The sequence below is a fragment of the Saimiri boliviensis genome, chromosome 2 (genome assembly GCF_048565385.1).
Source record: "Saimiri boliviensis isolate mSaiBol1 chromosome 2, mSaiBol1.pri, whole genome shotgun sequence".
Lineage (NCBI taxonomy): Eukaryota > Metazoa > Chordata > Mammalia > Primates > Cebidae > Saimiri > Saimiri boliviensis.
The window spans coordinates 111,819,266-111,840,650 of NC_133450.1; the positions used below are offsets into that span (position 1 = coordinate 111,819,266).

Below are 21,385 nucleotides of genomic sequence, written 5' to 3' on the forward strand. Positions count from 1 at the left end.
AGCATCACTACCTGATGGGCTCCTCATGGGGCCAAGCACTGTTCTGCAGAGCCTCGGGCAGGAACCCGCCCATGGAGAACTGGGGATAACTGACCCTGGAAGCCCCCTTCCTCTTCTGGGCCTCCCATCCGGGTTCCTGGGTCTCTCAGGCCCATCCCCCTAAGTACTCACAGCGGAAATCCTGCCATGGTCAGAGTGCAGTGGCTCGTGCCTGTAATCCCACCACTTTCGGAGGCTGAGACGGGGAATCATCTGAAGTCAGGAGTTCGAGACCAGCCTGGCCAACATGATGGAATGCTGTCTCTATTAAGAATACAAAAAAATTAGCTGGGCATGGTGATGTGCACCTGTAGTCTCAACTATCTGGGAGGCTGAGGTGGGATGACTTGCATCTGGGAGGTAGAGGTTGAAGTGAGCCGAGATTGTGCCACTGCACTCCAGCTTGGGCTACAGAGCAAGACAGTGTCTCAAAAAAAAAAAAGAAGAAAATCCTGCACCAGAGTGTAAGGAAGTGCTGTGGCTGATGAGGGCTCTGACAGTGGATTCCTGGCACATGATCTTGCCAGGTGAGGGTCTCCACCTGCAGCTGGCCATGGGCATTCTCTTACATGATGAGCCCGACACATGGACCCTCTCATTCCAGAGGCATCGGCCATCTCAGCCAGACAAGATCATCATGGAGGCCATGCTGGAGCACGTCTTCAGGGCCTCTTGTGCCCGGCAGAGCTTCTGGGGAGAAGTACAGACGACTACGCACACTGACTGCGGCACTACCTCCAGCTGGGGCTCTGTGACCTGCCCAGGGTGAGTCTCCCCTGGAGAAAGGGGCAGCTGGAGGACCAGGGACCCGTCGTGATGAGGCAGTATGGAGGGTGGTGCCCACAGAAGGCAGGGGTGTGAGCGAGGCAGCCAGACGCCAGTATGGTGGCTCTGCCATTTGCCTGCTGGGTGACTGGGCAGGGCACATCTCCTCTCTGAGCTTCCAGTGTTTCATCTGAGGAATGGAAACAGCAGCAGGTTCCAGGTGTCAGGGTGATGGTGAGAGTTAAGATGTGACGCAGCAATGCTCAGCCTTGGTGCCTGGCACAGAAGTTAGCATTGCCGTTGTCATGATTGCCTCAAAAGAGGTGTTGGGACCCCTTTTCCTCAACCCCTTTCCCCTCCTGGGGTTGGTAGCTGGTTCATTGGTTCTTTTATCCACCCACCCATCCATTCATTCACCCATCCTTCCTTCCTCCTTCCCATCTTCCATCCATCCCATTTCTGTCCTCCCACCCTTCCACCCTCCCTCCCTTGTATCCCTCCATCCCTCCACCATCCATCCATACCATCTGTCCTTGCATCCATCCATCATCATCCATCTATCATCCATCCATGCATCCCAGGGACCCACACTCTTCTGTAAAGGGACAGATAGTAAATATTTTAGGCTTTATGAACCATCCAGTCTGTTTCAACTACCAACTCCACCACTGTCTTGTGAAAGCAGCTATAGATGATATGCATATGGCTGTATTCCAGTAAAAGTATTTATAACAGGGTTGGCAGTGAGACAGATTCAGCCCTGAACCATTGTTTCCCACCCCTTGTCTATTCCTCTGTTCAGAAAACATGTATGTGTTTTAACGATGCCAGGCTGTGCTCTAGGTTCAGGGACTGGGTAGTGAGAGAGACGGCACAGGTGCTGGCCTCCTGGGTGGTGTATTCCAGCGGGGCCAGGAAGATACAGCAAACTAGAGCTGTTTGGTCTGTGGTCAGGGCGTGGTAAATGCTGTGCAGGGAGGAAGCAGGGAGTGGGGGCAGGGTGTTGGAAAAGGGGCCTCACTGGTGAGGGTTAGCCCTGCAGACGGACGGGGACTGAGGCAGGCCTTTGTCTTGAGGACCACGGGGCAGCCCTTATGGAGGGAGTGAGGGAGGTGAGGTTGGGAAGACAAAACAGTCTACAGGCCGTGCCAGAGCCTGGTTTCTCTTAAGTGCAGGTGACAATGTCTGATTTGCGTTTGTTTTTTTCTTTTTTTTCCGGAGACAAAGGGTTTCGCTCTGTCACCCAAGCTGGAGTGCAGTGGTGCTATCTCAGCTCACTGCAACCTCCGCCTCCCAGGTTCAAGGGATTCTCCTGCCTCAGCCTCCTGAGTAACTGGGATTATACGTGAGCGCCACCATGCCCGGCTAATTTTTGTACTTTTAGTAGAGACGGGGTTTCACCATGTTGGTCAGGCTGGTCTTGAACTCCTGACCTCGTGATCCACCCACCTCGGTCTCCCAAAGTGCTGGGATTACAGGTGTGAGCCACCACGCCTGGCCCTGATTTGTGTTTCTTAGAGGTCAGCTGGGGCAGGGGCAGGCATGGAGGCTGGGAGGTGGCAGGTGCTGCAGTATTCGGTATTCGAGGTGCAGGGGATGGTGAGAAGCAGCAGCTCTTACCACCCACCCCTGCCCCACCCTGTGCCTGCCTTGACACCCAGACTCTCATCCTAGGCCCTCTTGGTCTCCGGCAAGTACATCCTGGGCCAGCGTGAACCCAGCCCCAGCCCCAGCCCCAGCCCACAGCCTGCACCTCAGCCTGACCCTCCGAAACCACAGCAGGCCTTTCGCCCGACTTCTCCGGCGAGCTGGAGGTGGGTGGCTAGCACCAGGCTGACAATCCCTCAGGAAGATGCCCAGACTTCCCTCCTGCTCCTCCCTGGCCAGCAGGCCCTCACTGCCTGGGCGGCCCCGCCATCTAGTGGCTACCTGAGGAACTGCAGACGAGCACCCCGGGTGGAACCAGAGCGTTACTCTGGGTGCAGGGAACACCTGCTGAACCCCAGGCTAGGCCTGGCCCCAAGACAAAGCAGCTCCTCCACCGGCCCAACGCCCAGCCCTTCCTATAATGGAGAGGTAATAGCTGGGCTGCCCAAGTTTGAATCTGAGCCCAGCTGCCTCCTGGCACCCGAGTTTCCTCCCGTGTAAAATGGTTATAATAATTGGACTAGCCCTAACTGGGGTTAATATTGCAAAAATTACATATGTTCACAGGCATAGATTGCTTAGAGCAATGCCTGGTGGAAAGCTGCCACTACGTAAGTATTTGCTGTCATTAGCCATTATTGGCCCCATCTCCCCCCTTCCTGCCTCCCAGCAGCCCTGGGAAGTAGGAAGGGGCAAAGTTTGCCTCCAATGCCTGCTCTGCCCTGACCTGCCAGGCGATCCCAGCAAGGAACCTCTCTGAACATCTGTTTCCTCATCTTGGATCAGGTAATTCATAGGGTGGTTTTGGGGGCTCTGGATAAGAGCCCTGGATAGCAGTTCCCACTGCCGGCAAAGCCAAGGCATGTGACATAGCAGTTGCTCTCTCTGTGTTTCCATCGCCGCCTCTGTCTCCCTGGCTGGGTGAACTTGACCTTGTGACTTTCCTTTGCTGAGCCTCAGTCTTCCCCACTGTCAAATGGGAACATCTAACATATCCCTTGCAGAATCCTTGGGAGATAAAGAGACATTTGTACATCTGCACACAGTAGGTGCTTGTGAGAAAGGAATTCCCTCCCTTCCTGGCATCTGGAGCTGGATGAGGATGGCATTTGTGGGTTGATACTCCAGCAGCTGCGGCCGTTTCAAAGGAGCTTCTCCTTCCAAGCTTCTTCTTCTCTGGGACTGATGGTCACTTCCCTTTTCCCTGCCAGGCTCCTGGCTGCTCCCAGATCTGTAAGCCCCATGCCTGATCGAACCAGATGCCTGGGAATGAGCCTGTGGTGGACACTCAGCAAGTGACTGGTCCTCTTGCTTCCCTGTCCCAGATTTATTTGGGATGGGTGTTGCGACGCCTCCTCATTGGTTCCATTCTGGGGTCTGTGGAGTGGTCAGAGGCTTTGTCAGCCTTCTTTGTTCCTCCCCACAACCCAGTGGCCCCAGGACAGATGAGGGACAGATTCAGGGAGGTCAGACACTCTCCCAGGCTGCACAGAGGTGGGTGGGGCCCTCGCTCTTCAGCGATAGCCAGCGGGGCTCAGGCCGACTCTGTGTGGTCTGCAGACTGTCCCCTGCCACAATCTGCCTGGCAGGATCACACTGTGCTCTGTGAAATTCCACAGGAATCCTAGGCTGTACCTTCTTAGCAACTTGGATCTCCTCAGAGATCAATGTGCTTCTGCATGTTTAGTAAGCACGCTGCATTAAGTTCCAAGGGCCACTGTATTAAACTGCCACCAAACAGAAGGCTTAATACAAGCGAGGCCAGAAGTCCAAAATCAAGTTGTCAGCAGGGCCACACTGCCTCTGAAAGTCCTAGGGAAGATACTCCCATACCACCTCTAGCTTCTGGTCACTGACGGCAATGCTTGGCTATGATGGCATCGCGCCAGTCTCTGCCTCTGTCCCACGTGGTGGCCTTCTGCCTTCTGGGTGCTGTCTTCACATGGCCTTCTCCTAGGAACAGCATTCATAGGGTGTGTGGCCTACCTTCATCCACTGTGGTCCCATCTTAACTTGATGATATTTGCAAAAAAACTATTTCCAAATAATACCATGTTCACGGATATAGGGGGTCACGACTTCAACATATGTGAGGAACCAAATTCAACCCGTAACAGACACAAACTCTTTTAAGTCCTTCTAAGTTTTGTGAACCATTGTTCTTTGTTTTACATACCTTGGAGCTGAGGCCCACAGAGGGTGCTGCCCTTATTGAAGGGTGCACAGCTTCTTAGCTGCAGTGTCTGGACTAGAATACAGGGTAGCTGAGGCTCCTTTACCTGGCAGGGCCTCCTCCAGGCTTCTGTTCTCTTGGGGCCTCTGAGCCTCTCCCCCACCCCATTCTAGACACCGGTCCTGGTCCTGGTCCCGGTCCCTGCCGTACCCCAAAGACAGGTGCTTGCAGGGATTTAGGTAAACTGCTCAGTGCCTGGGGGTGTTAGGCCAGGTGTTACCCGCATCTCCTTGAACTTGCTTAGAACTTGCAGTGGTTCCTATGCAAACTCAGAAAGCCTGGGCTGTTGGCAGAAACACCAGGGAACTGCGTATGTTAGAAACACTAGTGCCTGGGGTGTCCCCTCGAACCAATTAAATCAGTGTCTGGGTGGGGCCTGGGAAGCCATCTCTAAGTTGCCCTGTAGAGGCTGCTGCTGGGTTGGTGGGCTCCTAGATGGTTATTTCACATTTTTTTTTTTTTTTCATAAAGTCTCACTCTGTCACCCAGGCTGAAGGGCAGTGGTGCCATCTTGGGCTCACTGCAACCTCCGCCTCCTGGTTCAAGCAATTCTTCTGCCTCAGCCTCTCAAGTAGCTACAACTACAGGTGTGTGCCACTACACCCAGCTAATTTTTTGTGTTTTTGGTAGAGACAGCGTTTTACCAGATCAGCCAGGACGGTCTTGAGCTCCTGACCTCGTGATCCACGATCCACCTGCCTGGGCCTCCCAAAGTGCTGGGATTACAGGCGAGCCACCGTGCCTGGCCTAGATGGATATTTTAAAAATTGTTTAAATCTATTTGCTAAGAGACTGGCTAATTTTTGTGTTTTTGGTAGACAGGGTTTTGCCATGTTGCCCAGGCTGGTCTCAAACTCCTGGGCTCAAGTGATCTGCTCACCTTAGCCTTCTAAAGTGCTGGGATTACAGCAGTGAGCCACTGTGCCTGACCCCGAGTATTCTCATAGGTGCTTTCTGTGATGAGGCACTGGGAGCCTGGTGCCCTGGAGATTGGGGGTGGTTATTGTGCCTGCCCTTTGTTTCCTACAGGTCCAACTACAGCCTCCTCAGCCAGCCCCTTCCTAAGCCTGGGGCTGGCAGGAGACAAAGACCAGGGACAGGGCCTGGGACAGACTCCACTCAGGACTTTGCCCTTCTGCTCCCAGCTTTGCGGCTCCAAGGCTCAGCGGGTTGGACTTCTGGGACGTGTCTCCACCTCAGCTTCTCAAAGCCTGGTCCAGTTGGAGGGAAATGTGGACAACAGGGAGGAGGAGGTGAGGCTGCCCATGTCCAGGGCCCCAGGCCGTCTCCAGGCTTCCGTGTCCCATGAGGAAAGTGAGTGGTGGCTGGGTCCCAGCTCGGCTCACTGGGTCATGGTCCCCATTGCCTCAAGAAAGGAGAGGGGTCTGGGCATTTAGATTTCAGAAGTCAGGACTGGGCCCAGGGACTCACACCTACAATCCCAGCCCTTTGGGAGGCCAAGACAGGAGAATCGCTTGAGCTCAGGGGTTCGAGACCAGCCTGGGCAACACAGTGAGACTCCCATCTCTACTTAAAGCCTGGTGCAGTGGGGTGCTCCTGTGTCCCAGCTGCTGGGAGCAAGTGTGATGGTGCCACTGCACTCCTGCCTCAGTGACAGTAAGACCCTGTCTCAAAAAAAGGCTCAGGAAACCCTGTCAGGACTGCATGGCATTCCTCACTGACAGCCATGTCAGGTGAGGCGGCTGGGAAGGGTACAGAAGAGAGGGCTTCAGGTGGCTCAGCAGGTTGACTGAGGTGGTGCAGCTCCAGGTTCTCAAGTCCTAGGGCTTTGAGGCTTGGCCTGGGGCAGTAGGGAGCTACAGAAAGCGGTGGAGGAGGAGGCCGCTGGAAACATCAGGGTGCCCCAGCAGGTCCCCTTCTGGCTCCAGGGGGCAGAGAAGAGAGTGTGGTGCTGCGGGCATGTGCCCACAGGCGGTCAGCAGAGGTGGAGCTCCTGTTCCAGGATGACAGGCAGCCCTTCCGCCCCTGGGATACCTGACCTTTCCGGCTGCCAGCCACAGCCTCCTACTGGCTGCGTACGGCTGCCAGGGGCACCTGCGGGGCCATGTGGAGGTGAGAGGGCCTGGACTGGGACACAGGGAAGGGGTTACCATTCTCTCTCTGGGCAGAAGCCAGTGTCAGGAACCCCAAGCTCTTTGGGCCATCTGTGCCCAGAAAAACAGAGCACATGGCCCCAGGATGAGGCCTGCATCTGCTGCTGGCACCGAAACCTTTTGTCTATTTCATTCCTATGCTGCCCCGAGGGAGCCCCAACCTCTTCTCTGTCCTAACAGTCCAGGATTGCAGCAGTTGGCTCCCAGGTGCAAGCTTGGCTAGAAAAGAAGGTTCCAGCACCTGGTGGGTAGCAGAGGGGGGAAGGATTGGGTGGAGAGTTCCCCCTCTGGCCTGGCTTGTAGCCCCCACTTGCCAGTCATCCCACCCTGGGCAAGAGGGTCTGGGGCTCTCTCTGCCCTGGACCTCACCCTGATTCTGCCTTGGCTTCCCTGCATAGGTACAGCCAGCAGGCACCCTGGATGGCATGGCAGGCCTCCTCCTTCAGCTGTCCCAGGCAGGGCTAGAGGCGGTGCAGGCAAGTGGCTGGGCTGTCACCACCTTGTGGGGCTAGAGCCAGGCCAGGCAGGCACGGACTCAGCACCTGCCTCTTTAAATGGACTGGCTGCAGGTGGGGCTGGAGCAGGTGTGGAATGAGCTGCAATGTGAGTGTGGGAGGGAGGGCTCAACCCTGCACCAAAATCCACGCCCAGTCCGGGGCCCTAAGCCTTCACATTGGCCTATGGCATTGTTTCAATCAGAATGGTGGCCTTGCTTCCCGCCAGCCTGCAGCCCAGCTGTGTTGAGACCCCCGCCTTACTTCTTACGGACCTACAGTCTTGGGTTTTTTGCTGTTGTTTTTTAACAGAGTCTTGCTCTGTTGCCCAAGCTGGAGTGCTGTGACACGAATTTGGCTCACTGCAACCTCCGCCTCCCAAGTTCAAGCAATTACTGTCACAGCCTTCCAAGTAGCTGGGACTACAGGTGAGTGCCACCACGCCCAGCCAATTTTTCTATTTTTAGTAGAGATGGGGTTTCACCATATTGGCCAGGATGGTCTTGATCTCTTGACCTTGTGATCCGCCTGCCTCAGCCTCCCAAAGTGCTGGGATTACATGTGTCAGCCACCGTGCCTGGCCCAACCTTTTTTTCCACGGTCTGCTGTCTTATTCTTACAGGGTCTCCAAGCTAATATCCCTTATGCCTGCTGCCTAGGTTTCTCCAGTCTTCTGCCTGCTTTCTTTTGAGTGGACAGCCTTGTTTCTGTGAAGCTCACTGCCACAGGGTCTCTTTCTGGTTCCACGACGAGCTCTCTGTGGCCTTGTGATCGTTAAACGCTCACAGTTACTGCCCTCCTGGCAGGACTAAGAACTTCTGGCCTCTCCACCATCCAGGACTAATGCCCAGCCCAGTGCAGAGCCCCCAAGACCCTGCCCAGTGCCAGGGTGGGCGTACCTCTGACTGGCTATTGAATGTCACCTCCATAGCCTCTCTGCTGTGCCAGAGTCCTATGGCCACCCACAGGGCAGTGAATTTGAGAGTGCTCCACAATTCGGCACACTGTGCTGTTTACAGCTGTCACTGACTACAGTGAGAGGAGGCAGGAGTGTTTCCACAGGGAAGGGGGCTGGGGCGGAGTCCAGGGGGAACCAGGGCCAGCACCTAGTGTCCTCTCCCAGTCCCAGCGCCTTCACATGGGAGGCACTTGGCTGTCCCAGCACTATGTGACCCAGGGTGTTTAGTGGGGCTGCCCCATTGGCAGGTGCTGCTTGGCGCAGACCACACTGTCAGACTCCTAGGAGGCAAGCAGGGGTTCAGCATAAACCACATTTGTGCACACAGTTCAGGCGCAGAGAGCCTTGTATCCCTTCTAGGAGTGGCGGGAACCCTCCCCCAATCCAAGTTCCCAGACAAGCTATGAGCAGGCCATGCAGAGGTGGCTCGCGTCTGCTGTGACAACTCACCCGCAATCTCCAGTGCCTGTTGCTCTATTCCTTTTCCCCAACTCCCCAACCATCTTTACCCCAGGAAGAGGCCCTGTTTCCTTGAGGCCCAAGCTGGGCCTCTGACCTGCCCAGAGGCCTCATGGTGGGTGTTGGCTTCGAGCTGCAGGGCCCCTGGCCACACTGAAGGACTCCTACCTGGAGGTGACGCTGCGGCCCCTGAAGGCCGTAGTGGGAGCAGGCAGAGGAGGCCATGTGGCAGCTGCAGACCTGGGTGCCCGGGATGCCAGGCATCAGGGGTGCCAGGCCCATCAGGGTGGCCCTGGGGCCATGAAACGCACCCTGGAGCTGGTGAGTGAGAGCAAGGATGGGGCGTGTCTGGCAGTTGAGGACGACCAGGACAGCTCTCACTATCCCCTCCCTCTCCAGGTGGCCCACCAGATACTGTCCTGGGCTGAGGCCACGTTCTCACGGGCACAGAAGAGGCCCTGCAAACCCCTGCTGGACCTGTATGGCCTCACAGCCAGGTAACACAGGGTTGGGAGTGGCGCATCCAGCGTTCCTGCCACATATTAGGCACAATGCTGAATGCTTTGACACACACTGACTCCTCTGACCACCCTGCACAGAGGCTTCTTCACTCCCCATTTCACAGAAGAGGAAGCTGAGGTTCCTTCCTCACTCCGTAGAGACCTCGTGAGCATGGTTCCAGTGCAGGCAAGATTTTAGGAGCTGCTGCAGAGGAGCGCAGTGGGCAAGGCTGACCCCTGCCTTCAGGAAATTCAGTTTTACTCAGACAGACATGAAGCCCAAGAAATAATCTACAGCAGAGTGTGCACAGCTCCCTGCAGAGAGCCTGAGAGTCACCTCTTAAGCAGGCCATTCCGCTGTCACATTTTCTTTTGTTTTATCATTTTTTTTTTTTTTTTTTTTTTTTTTGCTCTGTAGCCCAGGCTGGAATGCAGTGGTGTAATCTCAGCTCATTGCAACCTACGCCTCCTGAGTTCAAACGATTCTCCTGCCTCATCCTTCTGAGTTGCTGGGACTACAGGTATGTACACCACCGCACCTGGCTGTTTTTCAGTTTTTAGTAGAGGCAGGGTTTTGTCACTACAGGCTGGTCTCAAACTCCCGACCTTAGGTAATGCACCCTCCCTTGCCCTTTCAAAGTGTTGGGATTACAGGCATGAGCCACCACTCCCAGCCTGTTTTGTAATCTTTTAAGTACACAAATCCCTTCTTTCTTGCAGGCCCTGCAGAAGCCGGCTACAGGCTGGGTGTGGCCCACTGCTCAACATTTACCACCACTGAGCCATACCTTAGGTGGCAAATGCTGGAGATGGAACATTGGTGAGACGGTGGGATGGGGATCCTATGGTGTGGCCATGGCCAGCTTTGAGAAGGTACAGTTCAAGCAAGAGCCATGGGGCCAGCGTGGGAAGAGAGCTCCAGGTGGGGGCACCTCTGCACAGAGGCGTGGGAGAGGGATGTGCCTGGCCTGTTGGTTTTTGAGATGGAGTCTCATTTGCTGTCACCCAGGCTGGAGTGCTGTGGTGTGATCTCAGCTCACTGCAACCTCTGTCTCTCAAATTCAAGTGATTCTCCTGCCTCAGCCTCCCAAGTGGCTAGGATTACAGGCATGTGCCACCATATGTGGCTAATGTTCGTATTTTTAGTAGAGTCAGGGTTTCACCATATTAGCCAGGCTGGTCTCAGACTCCTGGGCTCCAGAGACTTGGCCTCCCAAAGTGCTGGGATTACGGGCAAGAGCCACCATGCCTGGCCTGTTTTAATAGCAAGCTGGTTGGGCTGAAGCAGAATGTGAGCAAGGGAGAGTGGATGTAACTGGGAGGGATTGGGAGGTCCCGAGGCTGAAGGGTAGCAGGGAGGACTCTGGCTTCTGCTCTACCTAGGAAGGACATGATCAGCCTTTCACTTCAAAAGGCCCCTTTGGTTCCTGTGTTGAAAACACAGTGGTGGTAGATGGAAGTGGGGAACCAAGTCTAGAGCAGGGGCCTGGGGACCCAGTATCCTTTTCCCTCCCAGGCATGAGACCCACCAGGAACCAGGCTCCAGGAAGGGAGGCAGCCCCCTTCTTCCATGCTGGTGGCCTCACAGAGCATTTGGACTCCAGCTCTGCCTCTAACTGGGATTCCTCTGCATCGGCTCTGTGTGCCTCAGTTTCCCCAGCTGTAGAATAGGGACTAGACCCACATCATGGGGAAAAGGCTCCATGTAATACAAGTTCCTGCTCCTGCCGCCTGCCTTGCGGTCAGAATGTAGGCTGAGGAAGGGAAGAGCTCCCAGGGCAGGGCTTTGGCTTGCCTGAAGAATCACCTGCCTGGTTATTTGCTTACCTGGTGAGTGGGATCTGGTGAGGGTGCCAAAAAATGGATTTAGCTGGCAGGGAGAGAGTTCAGGCTGCTTTGTGCCCCCAGCTGCAGGGCTTCTGGGCTCCCTAGAAGGTAAGTGAGTCCACCTGCCCCTGCACCCCCTCCACCAGCCCATCAACAACAGAGTGAGCAGTGTTCCTCAACCCACTCCACCCACACATGAGCTGAGATCTCCCAGATCATTCAGATCTCCCAGGCTTGACACTACTCTACATATTGAGAAAGTTCCAGTCCTCCCCTCAACTGTAGACACTTTCTAGACCTGTTAGTCAGGCACAGTGGCTCATGCCTGTAATCCCAGCACTTTGGGCAGATCACGTGAGATCGGGAGTTCGAGACCAGCCTGGCCAACATGGTGAAACCCTGACTCTACTAAAAATAAAAAAATTAGCCAGGCATGGCAGTGAGTGCATATAGTTCCAGCTACTCTGGAGGCTGAGACAGGAGAATCACTTAAACCCAGGAGGCAGAGGTCGCAGTGTCAAGATAGTAACACTGTACTCGAGCCTGCAAGGGCACGTACTGTGGGGGCACAGGGAAGCCTGTAGAGGCTCGTGGCATCACAGTGCCAGGCCCAGAGCTTACTGGACTTCCCAAGGTCCTATGGGACTCGGGCTGAGGCTACACATCCTGCTTTTGTCCAGAACATAAGGCCTGGCCCAACAGAGGAGTACCATGGGTGGTTTAGGGCTTCAGGCCAGCTCTCTCCCTGTGGGCTCTGCTGGAACAGAAGGCAGACCTCCCATTACAGCTGGAAGGGCACTAATTGAGTTCAGATTCGCAGGTCAGGGGTGATCTGGTGCTGTGATGAGCGGCTCTGGGCTCCTGCGGAGCTTGCGTGTGGCTCAGGTGAGTCGGCTAACCTCTGTGGACTTGGATTCCTCCACTGTGAAATGCAGGTAACCATGTGGCTCGCTCACATGGGTAAGAGGCATGTACGGTTCTTAATGCATGAGGGAGCCCCTCATGTCCATGGGGGAGCCACAGTACCCAGGCCTGGCAAAGAGCGGTTTATCTGTGTGCGACTCACATGGAGGCCTAGGGCTCCCTAGAAGCATGGATGCAGTCATGTCTAAGCAGCACGCTGATGCTGCAGAAAACAGCCTGGTCTTCAAGTTCTGTGTGTGTGACCATGGGCTTCTCTATGCCCCTCAGTTCTGATACCTGACCACGGGACTGGTAGTGCCTCCCACGGGATGCTGGCCCTGGCCAACAGGTATCTGGCTGTGCATGGTGGATGGTGCTGTCCCACCACGGGCACGAGCACCCCCAAGGCACAGCTCAGGGGCCTCGATGGCTGGACTGGTCGGACCTGCTCCTGCACAGGCCATCTCTTCCTTACCCTCAAGAGGGCAGATCTGCAGGACACTGCTGTCCTGTTTGAGTGAGCCGTTGGCCATCCACTTAATGTCTTTTTCCCCCCAGTAGCTTGAGATTAAATGGATGACTTGTATGATCTGGTTTTTTTTTGTTGTTTTGTTTTGTTTTTTTTAGACTAGGTCTCACTCTGTTGTCATGGTTGGAGTGCAGTGGTGTGCTCTCGGCTCACTGCACCCTTGACTTCCTGGGTTCAAGTGGTCCTCCTACCTCAGCCCTGCAAAGCTCTGGGATGGCTTAGCACCACCGTGCCTGGCCGATCTGTGAATTGTAAGTGCACGATTCAGTGGCTTCTGGTTTGTTCAGAGTTGTGCATGCCTCACCACAATCGATTTTAAAACGTTTCTATCATCCTCAAATGAAACACTGTAGCTGCCCGTCTGCCTGCTGTGTCCATGGCTGTGCCTGCACTAGACAGCTGATATAAATGGAAGCATAGAATACGTGGCCTCTGAGCCAGGCTTTGTTACTAAGCACAGCATTCTTGTAGCGGGTCTCAGGACTTGATTCCTCATTAGGGCTGAATCAGCCATAGACCTTCAGCTCATGTCATCCTGAAGCTGGTGGGGTATCACTGGGCCTCTGGCTGCTGCACCAGGGGAGGGGGACTCCTGGTCTCAGGGCAGCCTAAGCCAGGGCTCTAGGCATTGTGGTGCCCAGCAGGCACTGTGCTCCCACTGTGGTGGGTGGAGCTGGCTCCACATTGCCTTTGGGGCTGCTTCTCCCCAGACCATGCCCTGGTAGTCGGGGCCCAGCACGTGGTGACTTTTGACAGCCGGGTGTGGGCCTCAGCATCCAGTGCAGCAGCATCCTCCTGGCCCAAGACTTTGCTCACAACACATTCTCCCTGATGCTGAGTTGGACAAGCCTGGGGCTCATGGCCCTGACCATGGAGCTGAAACTCGTGACCCTCATCTTCTACCCCAACCTACAGGTAAGGAGGAGAGCCCGAGCTTCCCCTGGAGACCTGTGCCTGTGGCAGGTTGGGGTTTGTCCCCTGGCTGTGGGTCAGCCCTCCTGCCCACCCCCTCTGGTCCACAGGCATACAGGCTATACCACTCCTACCTGCCGGGGGAGAGCTGTCCAGACCTCCAGCTGCCTCCTGCCATGACAAGGAGGGATGTCCCCAGGATTGAGCTGGCCAGTGAGGATGGGGTCTCCGTCTCCTGTGACGTGCCCACTAGCTTCTGCAGCCTGACTCTGGGCCTCTGGCACCACGGTGAGTCTGGGCCCCGGCAGGGTTGGCCCCACCACCAAGAGCCTCTTCCGGATGCACGATTCTCAGCTTCCAGTGCGACAGGTCCCCGGGCTGTAGGCGGTGACTGTGGTTGAGATGAGATGATGGCACTGAGGCCCAGGGCTTTCTGCCCCCAACCCTGGGACATGTGGCTCCCTGGGATAAGGGTGGAGTGGGCCCTTCTGTGGTCCCTCTGCCAAGGAACATAAAGGGTGGGCCTGGATTCTGACCACTCGAGCTGAGGATCTGGAGAGGGGATGGGGGGACACATGCTGTCCTTAGTCCTTGTGCTTTCTCTCCCTCCTTCGATGAGGGTATGGAGCCAGGGCCGGAGGTGGCGGGATTCTACCGCTTCTGAGCATGCCTCAGGCTTGTCTCTCATACAGGTCCCCAGGGGGAGGATCACAGGCTCTCAGGACCTCCTCAGCTTCCCTCCTCCCTACAGGCATATCATCCGCTGGCCTTCTGGGCACCAATGACAATGAAGCAGGCAATGAGCTGATGTTGCCGGCTGGCTCTGTGGCCCGCAGCCTGGAGGAGCTCAGCCTGGCCTGGCAGGTGAGCAGGTGCACCTGCCCTTCCTCCCTCTGGCTGAGATTCTTGAGGGCTGCTGGCTGCAGAGTCCCAGGAGAGGCCGGTGGCCTGCTGGCTCTGCAGAGGTCTTTGCAGAACCAGGGTTGGGGGAGTCTCCTGCTGCGGCCGATGTATATGGGGGAGCCACATGGTCCAGCGGGAGGCCTGCGTTTTGCATCTGTCCCACCAGGTGGATGGTCACTGCAGGGCCACCGAGAAGACTCAGCCGACCTGCCCAGGACAGAGCCCCACCTGCTGGGCCTTCTTCCAGGACCCCCGTTCCAGCTTGGGGAACTGCTTCTGGGTGGTGAGTGTGAGCCTGGCCCCTGGGGCCAGAAAGGCCTTTCCCCAGTCTACCGTGGGGAGTGGCAGAGAGGAGGGGCCTAGGCTAGAGACAGTGACTGGGTGGCCCTGATTTCAGGTGGACCCTGAACCATTCCTCAGCCTGTGTGTACAGGACCCCTGTGGCACCCGGAAGCTCCAGCCTGCCTCCACTCTGGCGGCCACCTATATCCACCTGTGTGCCTGCAACTTCAGGACCCTGGCCCCTCCTCCACAGTGTGGTAAGCCACCCCAGCCGGCTGGCAGTCTGCCCCCTGGCTGGCATCTGCCTTCCAGCTGGAGGAAAAATCCCTCTCTCTTGCCAGGGAGAACAAATAATTGTCATTCAAGGAGCTAAGAGTCAAAACAAAACATTTACAGCCTGATACAGCTCGGATGTGTGTCCCCTCCAAATCTCACATTTGTTAGAGGGGGAACATCCCTCATGGATGGCTTAGCATCCTGCATTTGGTGAAGCATGAGTTCTTGCTCTGTTAGTTCACCTGAGAGCAGTTTGTTTATAAAAAGCCTGGCCCCTCCTCTCTCTCTTTGTACCCACTCCCATTTCTGCCATGATTGTAAGCTTCCCGAGGCCTCGCCAGAAGCCAAGCAGATGCTGTAGAACTGTGAGTCAATTATCTCTCTTATTTATGATCTACCCAGGCTGGAGTGTAGTGGCAGAATCTCACCTCACTGCAACTTCCACCTCCCAGGTTCAAGCAATACGCCCTGCCTCAGCCTCCCCAAAATACAGGTAGTTATTTTTGTAGAGATGGTGTTTTTCCATGTTGGCCAGGCTGGTCATGAATTCTTGACCTCTGGTGATCCACCTGCCTCTGCCTCCCAAAGTGCTGGATGACAGGCATGAGCCACCACGCCCAGCCTCACTAGGGATTGGAATGTCCACTCTCGTTTAGGGAAAATGCTCAGCCCGTTTTCCCTCTGCTCTCATACTGCAAAAATCATTATCAACACAGAAGATGACTTCTGTAAGCAAATGTGTGGGGGTGTGTCCCCACTACCAGGGTGGACCTCCAATTCAGTTCTAACACTAGCTACCTTGAGATTCTTCAGCCAGTGCTGCATACGACTTCCACAGCCAAAGCACCACTAAAAGGGCACAGAAGTCAGTGGCAACAAGAGGAGTGGACTTCTAAGAGCTTCAGATGCCAGAATTAGTGGCTGCCATTCACAGACATTTAAAACTTAATGAATTCAACAGCAGAAGAGAAAATTAATCAACTGGAAATATGACAAAGGGCAGATGATATGACAGGATCCAACATGTCTCAAAGAAATTCCAGGCCGGGTGTGGTGGCTCAATCCTGTAATCCCAGCACTTTGGGAGGCCAAGATGAGTGGATCACCTAAGGTCAGGAGTTTGAGACCAATCTGGCCAACATGGTGAAACCCCGTCTCTACTAAAAATATAAAAATTAGCCAGGCGTGGTGGTGTTTGCCTGTAATCCCAGCTACTTGGGAGGCTGAAGCAGGAGAAACACTTGCACTCAGGAGGTGGAGGTTGCAGTGAGTTGAGATCTTGCCACTGCACTCCAGGCTGGTGACAGAGTAAGAGAGTCTGTCTCAAAAAAAAAAAAAAATTGGCCGGGCGCGGTGGCTCAAGCCTGTAATCCCAGCACTTTGGGAGGCCGAGGTGGGTGGATCACGAGGTCAAGAGATCGAGACCATCCCGGTCAACATGGTGAAACCCCGTCTCTACTAAAAACACAAAAAATTAGCCGGGCATGGTGGCGCGTGCCTGTAATCCCAGCTACTCAGGAGGCTGAGGCAGGAGAATTGCCTGAACCCAGGAGGCGGAGGTTGCGGTGAGCCAAGATCACGCCATTGCACTCCAGCCTGGGTAACGAGAGCGAAACTCTGTCTCAAAAAAAAAAAAAAAAAAAAAATCCAGAATGAAAACAGAGACAGGACCCAGGACCCTTTAGAGTCAGGAGGCACAATCCCCAAATCCATCCATACCTAGACCCATCCAAACACAATTGCAGAAAAAACAAAGAAAAGGTCCTAAAAGCTACTCAGAAGGGTCGAAAGAAGGAAGAACATGAGAACTGCTTTCCCACCCGCAGCAACAGAAGACAGTGGAGTAACAGAAAGTAAGCATGAGGTTAGAGATGATCTGCAGCTCAACTACTACTGAATGAAACAACCTCTCAGCACTGATCTGCCTAGAGATCAGTGGACAAATGGACACTTACTCAAGGGATACATCCACATGTTCATTTACACACTGTCTGTGTCTGCTCTCCTGCTACAGCAGCGGAGTACTGCTAAGAGAGACCATATTTTTGCTCTCTGAAAGACTTGATTAGAAAGATGGAAAGATAAGCTACAGATTGGAAAAAATGTTTACAAACCACCTATCGGACCAAGGACTCATCTCCAGAGACTCATCTCTAAAGAACTCAAAGCTCAAAAGTAGGCCAGGTGCAGTGGCTCACGCTTGGACTCCTTGCACTTTTGGAGGCTGAGGTGAGATGGCTTGAACCCGGGAAGTCAAGGCTACAGTGAGCCATGATTACACTCCTGGTTGCATGACAGAGTGAGACCTTGTCTCACAAAACAAAACCTCCAAAGTAAAAAATGGGAAATAAACACATCAACAATGTTTGCATTCCCAGCCATAGAGAAACAAGGTAGTGCTACACACCTGAGCTCCGGTGAGTTCCAGCATGGGTTGGTGAGTTCCGGGGACTCTGTGGCATAATGCATTAGCTGAACATCCAAATGGCCAGGTTGTGATTTCAGCATCCACTTATGAGTGTACTAGAAAAAGCACTGTTCTAGTACCAAAAAAGGTGGTGGCTGCTGAGAATAAAGCTAGGCTTAGAGGCAGTAATCAAGGTCATGGTCTACCAACCAGATCCTCTCGGGAAGCAGCATTGGACTCATGAAGTGCCAAGACAGCAGGTGGTGTGGCTCCATGGGACTCTTGGAGAATCTGGGAATCAAGCAGAAGCACTCATTGTTCTGACCGTGTAAATACAAAACTGTAAGCTACTACAGCCATCAACAAAACATCTGGCAGGACAAGCAACTCAGAAGATTTACAGCCACAAGGTAACAATGGACTATTATCTGCAGTTAAGGTCCTCTCCCTTCCTCTTAGGGCTTATTTATCTATTTGAGACAGAGTCTTGCTATATCACCCAGGCTGGACTGCAGTGGCACCATCTTAGCTCACTGTAACCTCCATCTCCCGGGTTCCAGCAATTCTCCTGCCTCAGCCTCCTGAGTAGCTGTGATTACAGTCAGGTGCCACCAAGCCCAGCTAATTTTTTGTGTGTGTTTTTAGCGGAGATGGGGTTGCACCATGTTGGCCAGGATGGTCTCAAATGTCTGACCTCATGATCCGCCTGCCTGGCCTCCCAAAGTGTTGGGATTACAGATGTGAGCCACCATGTCCGGCCAGGTTTTTTATTATTATTTTTTAAACAAGGGCTAAATTCTTCCCCTCTCGGACACCAGTGAAGTATTTAAGAAAAGCAGTCACCAATTATAGTGAAATTTTGAAAGACAAATTAAAAGGTGGTTATAATGTGACATGGGAAATGCCCCCATAAAACTGCATACCTCAACCATACGTCGGCTTTCTGTTGAAATTGCTCTCTGTCACCCTGATGTGACAGGCAAGCAGTCCAAACCCACGCCATCTTGGCCCCTGCGACTTGTAATAAGTAACTAAGGCCTGTAATTTCCACCCTACCCAGACAATGTGTAAACTACACTTATCTTGACTTCCGTGAACCACTTAAGTAACAATTAGAATGACCAAAGTTCCCTGGCCCTGGGAATGTCTGAAGCCCCTCACCCTCACCCCCACCCAGAAGGTGGTTTACGGGCATAAAAGGTCTTGACACCCTCCCTTTGAGGCCGTGGGTTAGAGAGAGTCCTCAGCACCACCGGCAATGAAGACCCTGTAATTTGGCCTAGTCTTTGTCTCAGTGGTGATTTCGCGCTCACTCGGTTACAACTATAAATAAATTACAACATAAAGGCATCTCATGAACTCTCATAAGAAAAAAAGGAAGAAATTACGACACTTTTTATTATCTTTTTGAGACAGGGTCTTGCTCTGTCCTCCAGGTTGCAGTACACTGGTGCAGCCTCCCAAGTATTTGGGATTACAGGAATCTGCCACCACGTTTTTGTATTTTTAATGGAGACGGGGTTTCACTATGTTAGCCAGGCTGGTCTCGAACCCCTGACCTCATGTGATCCTCCCACCTCGCACCCGACCAGAGAAATTAAGACATTCTCAGATAAACAAAAGCTCAGAGAGTTCATTACACTGGGACCTACCCTGCAAGAAATGCTAAAGGGAGTCCTTCAAGTTAAAATAAAAGGATGCTAGGTGGACATTTGAAGCCACATAAAAAGACCTGTATTATTGGAATTTTGATTCGTATCTCTGATTTTAATTATTTTATTGGATTTAAAAGAGATGTGTAACCTTAAGTCTGTGTTAAATATATAATTTATGAAAAAAACAAATTAGGCATGGTGACATGCACCTGTAGTCTCAGCTATGGAGGATTGCTTGAGTCCTAGGGCTGGATGTTACAGTGAGCTATGACAGTGCCACTGCACTCTAGCCTGGGTGACAGAGTGAGACCCTCTCTCCAAAATACAGATATACTTTGTAAGAACAACATAGGACGGGGTAGAGCTGTCAAGGAGTAGATTATTTATATGTGATCGAACTTACTAGTTTAAAAATCGATTGCTATAACTTCAGGATGTACTATGTAATTCTCAAGGTAATTACAAAGAAAATATCTATAGAATGTACACAAAAGGAAATAAGAAGGGATTCTAAGTGTGTCCCACCAAAAAATCAATTAACACAAAGGAAGGCAGAAGGAAGAAAATGAGAGAGAAAACAAACCAATAAGCCATGCAGAAAACAATCCACAGAGTGGCACCGGGAGGCCCCGTAAATGGTGTGCTGGAGTCCTCCCAGAGGAACTGCTCACTGAGCCCTTGGCTGTGGGCCTCATGGTACAGTCACCCAACAGGGTAGTGAGCTTCGTCAGATGATAGTCTTTAAAAAATGCAAATGAATTCTACAATCAAAAGACTGTAAGAGACTTATACATTGGTTGAAAGTGAAAGAATGAAAAAGGATATTCCATGCAAATGATAACCAAAAAAAAAGGAGGAGGAGCTAGATTAATCTCAGACTAAATAGACTTAAGGTCAAAAGCTGTTTTAAGAGATAGTAACAGTCAATCCACCAAAAAGATATAAGTTATAAATGTGCATGCAGCACACCTCAGAGCTCCTAAATACATGAAGCAAACACCAACAGAATGAAAGGAGAAACAGTTCTATGAAAACGTAGGCGACTTTAACATGTCACCTTTTTTTGAGACAGAATCTGACTCTATTGCCCAGGCTGGAGTGCAGTAGCGTGAGACAGGTCACTGCAACCTCCTGGATTCAAGTGATTCCTGTGCCTCAGCCTCAGAGTAGCTGGGATTACAGGTGTATGCCACCACGCCTGGCTATTTTTAGTAAAGACAGGGTTTCACCATGTTGGCAAGGCTGGTCTCAAACTCCTGACCTCAAGTGATCCACTTCCCTTGGCCTCCCAAAGTGCTGGGATTAAAGGCATGAGCCACTGTGCCTGGCCCAATAACTCACTTTCAATAATGGATACAACACCCAGACAGAAGATCAAGAAGGAAAACAGAGGGCTTGAACAATACTATAGACTAATTGGACCTACCAGACATACACAGATGAGTACACCCAGCAGCAGAATGAACATTCTTCAAAGTACATGTGGAATGTTCTCTGGAAAAGATCATATATTAGGCCTCAAAGCAAGATTTAATACATTTTAAATGACTGAAATCATAATAGCAGAAGGAAAACCGGAATATTCACAAATCTATGGGAACTAAACAACATACTACAAAACTATCAATCAAAGAAAAATAATAAGGACAATTAGAAAGTATTTTGAGACAAAACATATCAAATCTTATGGGATGCAACAAAAGCAGTGCTATGAGGGAAATTTATAGCTGTACATGCTTACATTAAAGAAAGCTGGCCAAGGGCGGTGGCTCACACCTGCAATCCCAGCACTTTGGAAGGATGAGGAAGGCAGATAACCTCAGGTCAGGAGTTCAAGACCAGCCTGGCTGACATGACAAAACCCCATTTCTACTAGAAACATAAAAATCAGCCAGGTGTGGTGGCAAGCACCTGTAGTCCCAGCTACTTGGGAGGCTGAGGGGGCAGAATCACTTGGACCTATGAAGAGAAGGTTACAGTGGGCCGAGATTGCACCACAGCACTCCAGCCTAGGCGAGACAGCTAGACTCCATTTCCCCCAACCCCTGCCCCCACCACACACACACAAAGCAGCAGCAGCCAGGTATATTGACACTGTTCTATAATTCCAGCTACTTGGAAGGAAGGCTGAGCCCAGGAGATTGCTTGAGCCCAGGAATTTGAGACTAACTCAGCAAGTGGCAAGACCCTCTGTCAAATAAAAGAAAAAGGAAAAAGCTCTCAAACCACAGTCCTAACTTTGTACCTTAAATTATCAGAAAATGAAGAACAGCCTAAACCCAAAGCTAGGAGAAGGAAGGAAATAATAAAGGTTACAACAGAAATAAATGAAATAGAAGATGGAAAAACTGACTTATAACTACCAAGGAGATTGAGTCAGTGACCAAAAACTTGACAAGAAAGAAAATTACAAGAACAGATGGCTTCAAGGGTGACTTGTACCAAACATTTACAGAACCAATACCAATCCTGCTCATCTTCA

General features: G+C 52.5%; 2 protein-coding genes across 3 annotated transcripts in view; one reads left to right on the plus strand and one right to left on the minus strand.

Moving 5' to 3' along the window:
- The window catches only part of LOC120363964 (uncharacterized), a 10,280-nt gene extending 578 nt beyond the window's left edge, over positions 1-9,702 (plus strand). Inside the window, exons 2-7 of one of the 2 annotated variants that reach the window (XM_074394025.1) lie at positions 644-804; positions 5,830-5,937; positions 7,605-7,720; positions 8,849-9,030; positions 9,109-9,206; positions 9,628-9,702. In XM_074394025.1, the coding sequence (XP_074250126.1) occupies positions 644-804; positions 5,830-5,937; positions 7,605-7,720; positions 8,849-9,030; positions 9,109-9,206; positions 9,628-9,652 (690 nt within the window). In that variant the 3' untranslated portion in view covers positions 9,653-9,702. Of the gene's footprint in view, positions 1-643; positions 805-5,829; positions 5,938-7,604; positions 7,721-8,848; positions 9,207-9,627 lie in introns of both variants that reach the window. The other variant, XM_074394024.1, reaches the window with a different exon arrangement.
- The window catches only part of LOC120363115 (amyloid-beta A4 precursor protein-binding family A member 2-like), a 58,186-nt gene that overhangs the window by 13,553 nt on the left and 23,248 nt on the right, over positions 1-21,385 (minus strand). The window contains exon 4 of the mRNA XM_074394026.1: positions 172-17,539. The gene's annotated coding sequence lies outside the window, so the exon portion shown is untranslated. The remainder of the gene's footprint in view (positions 1-171; positions 17,540-21,385) is intronic.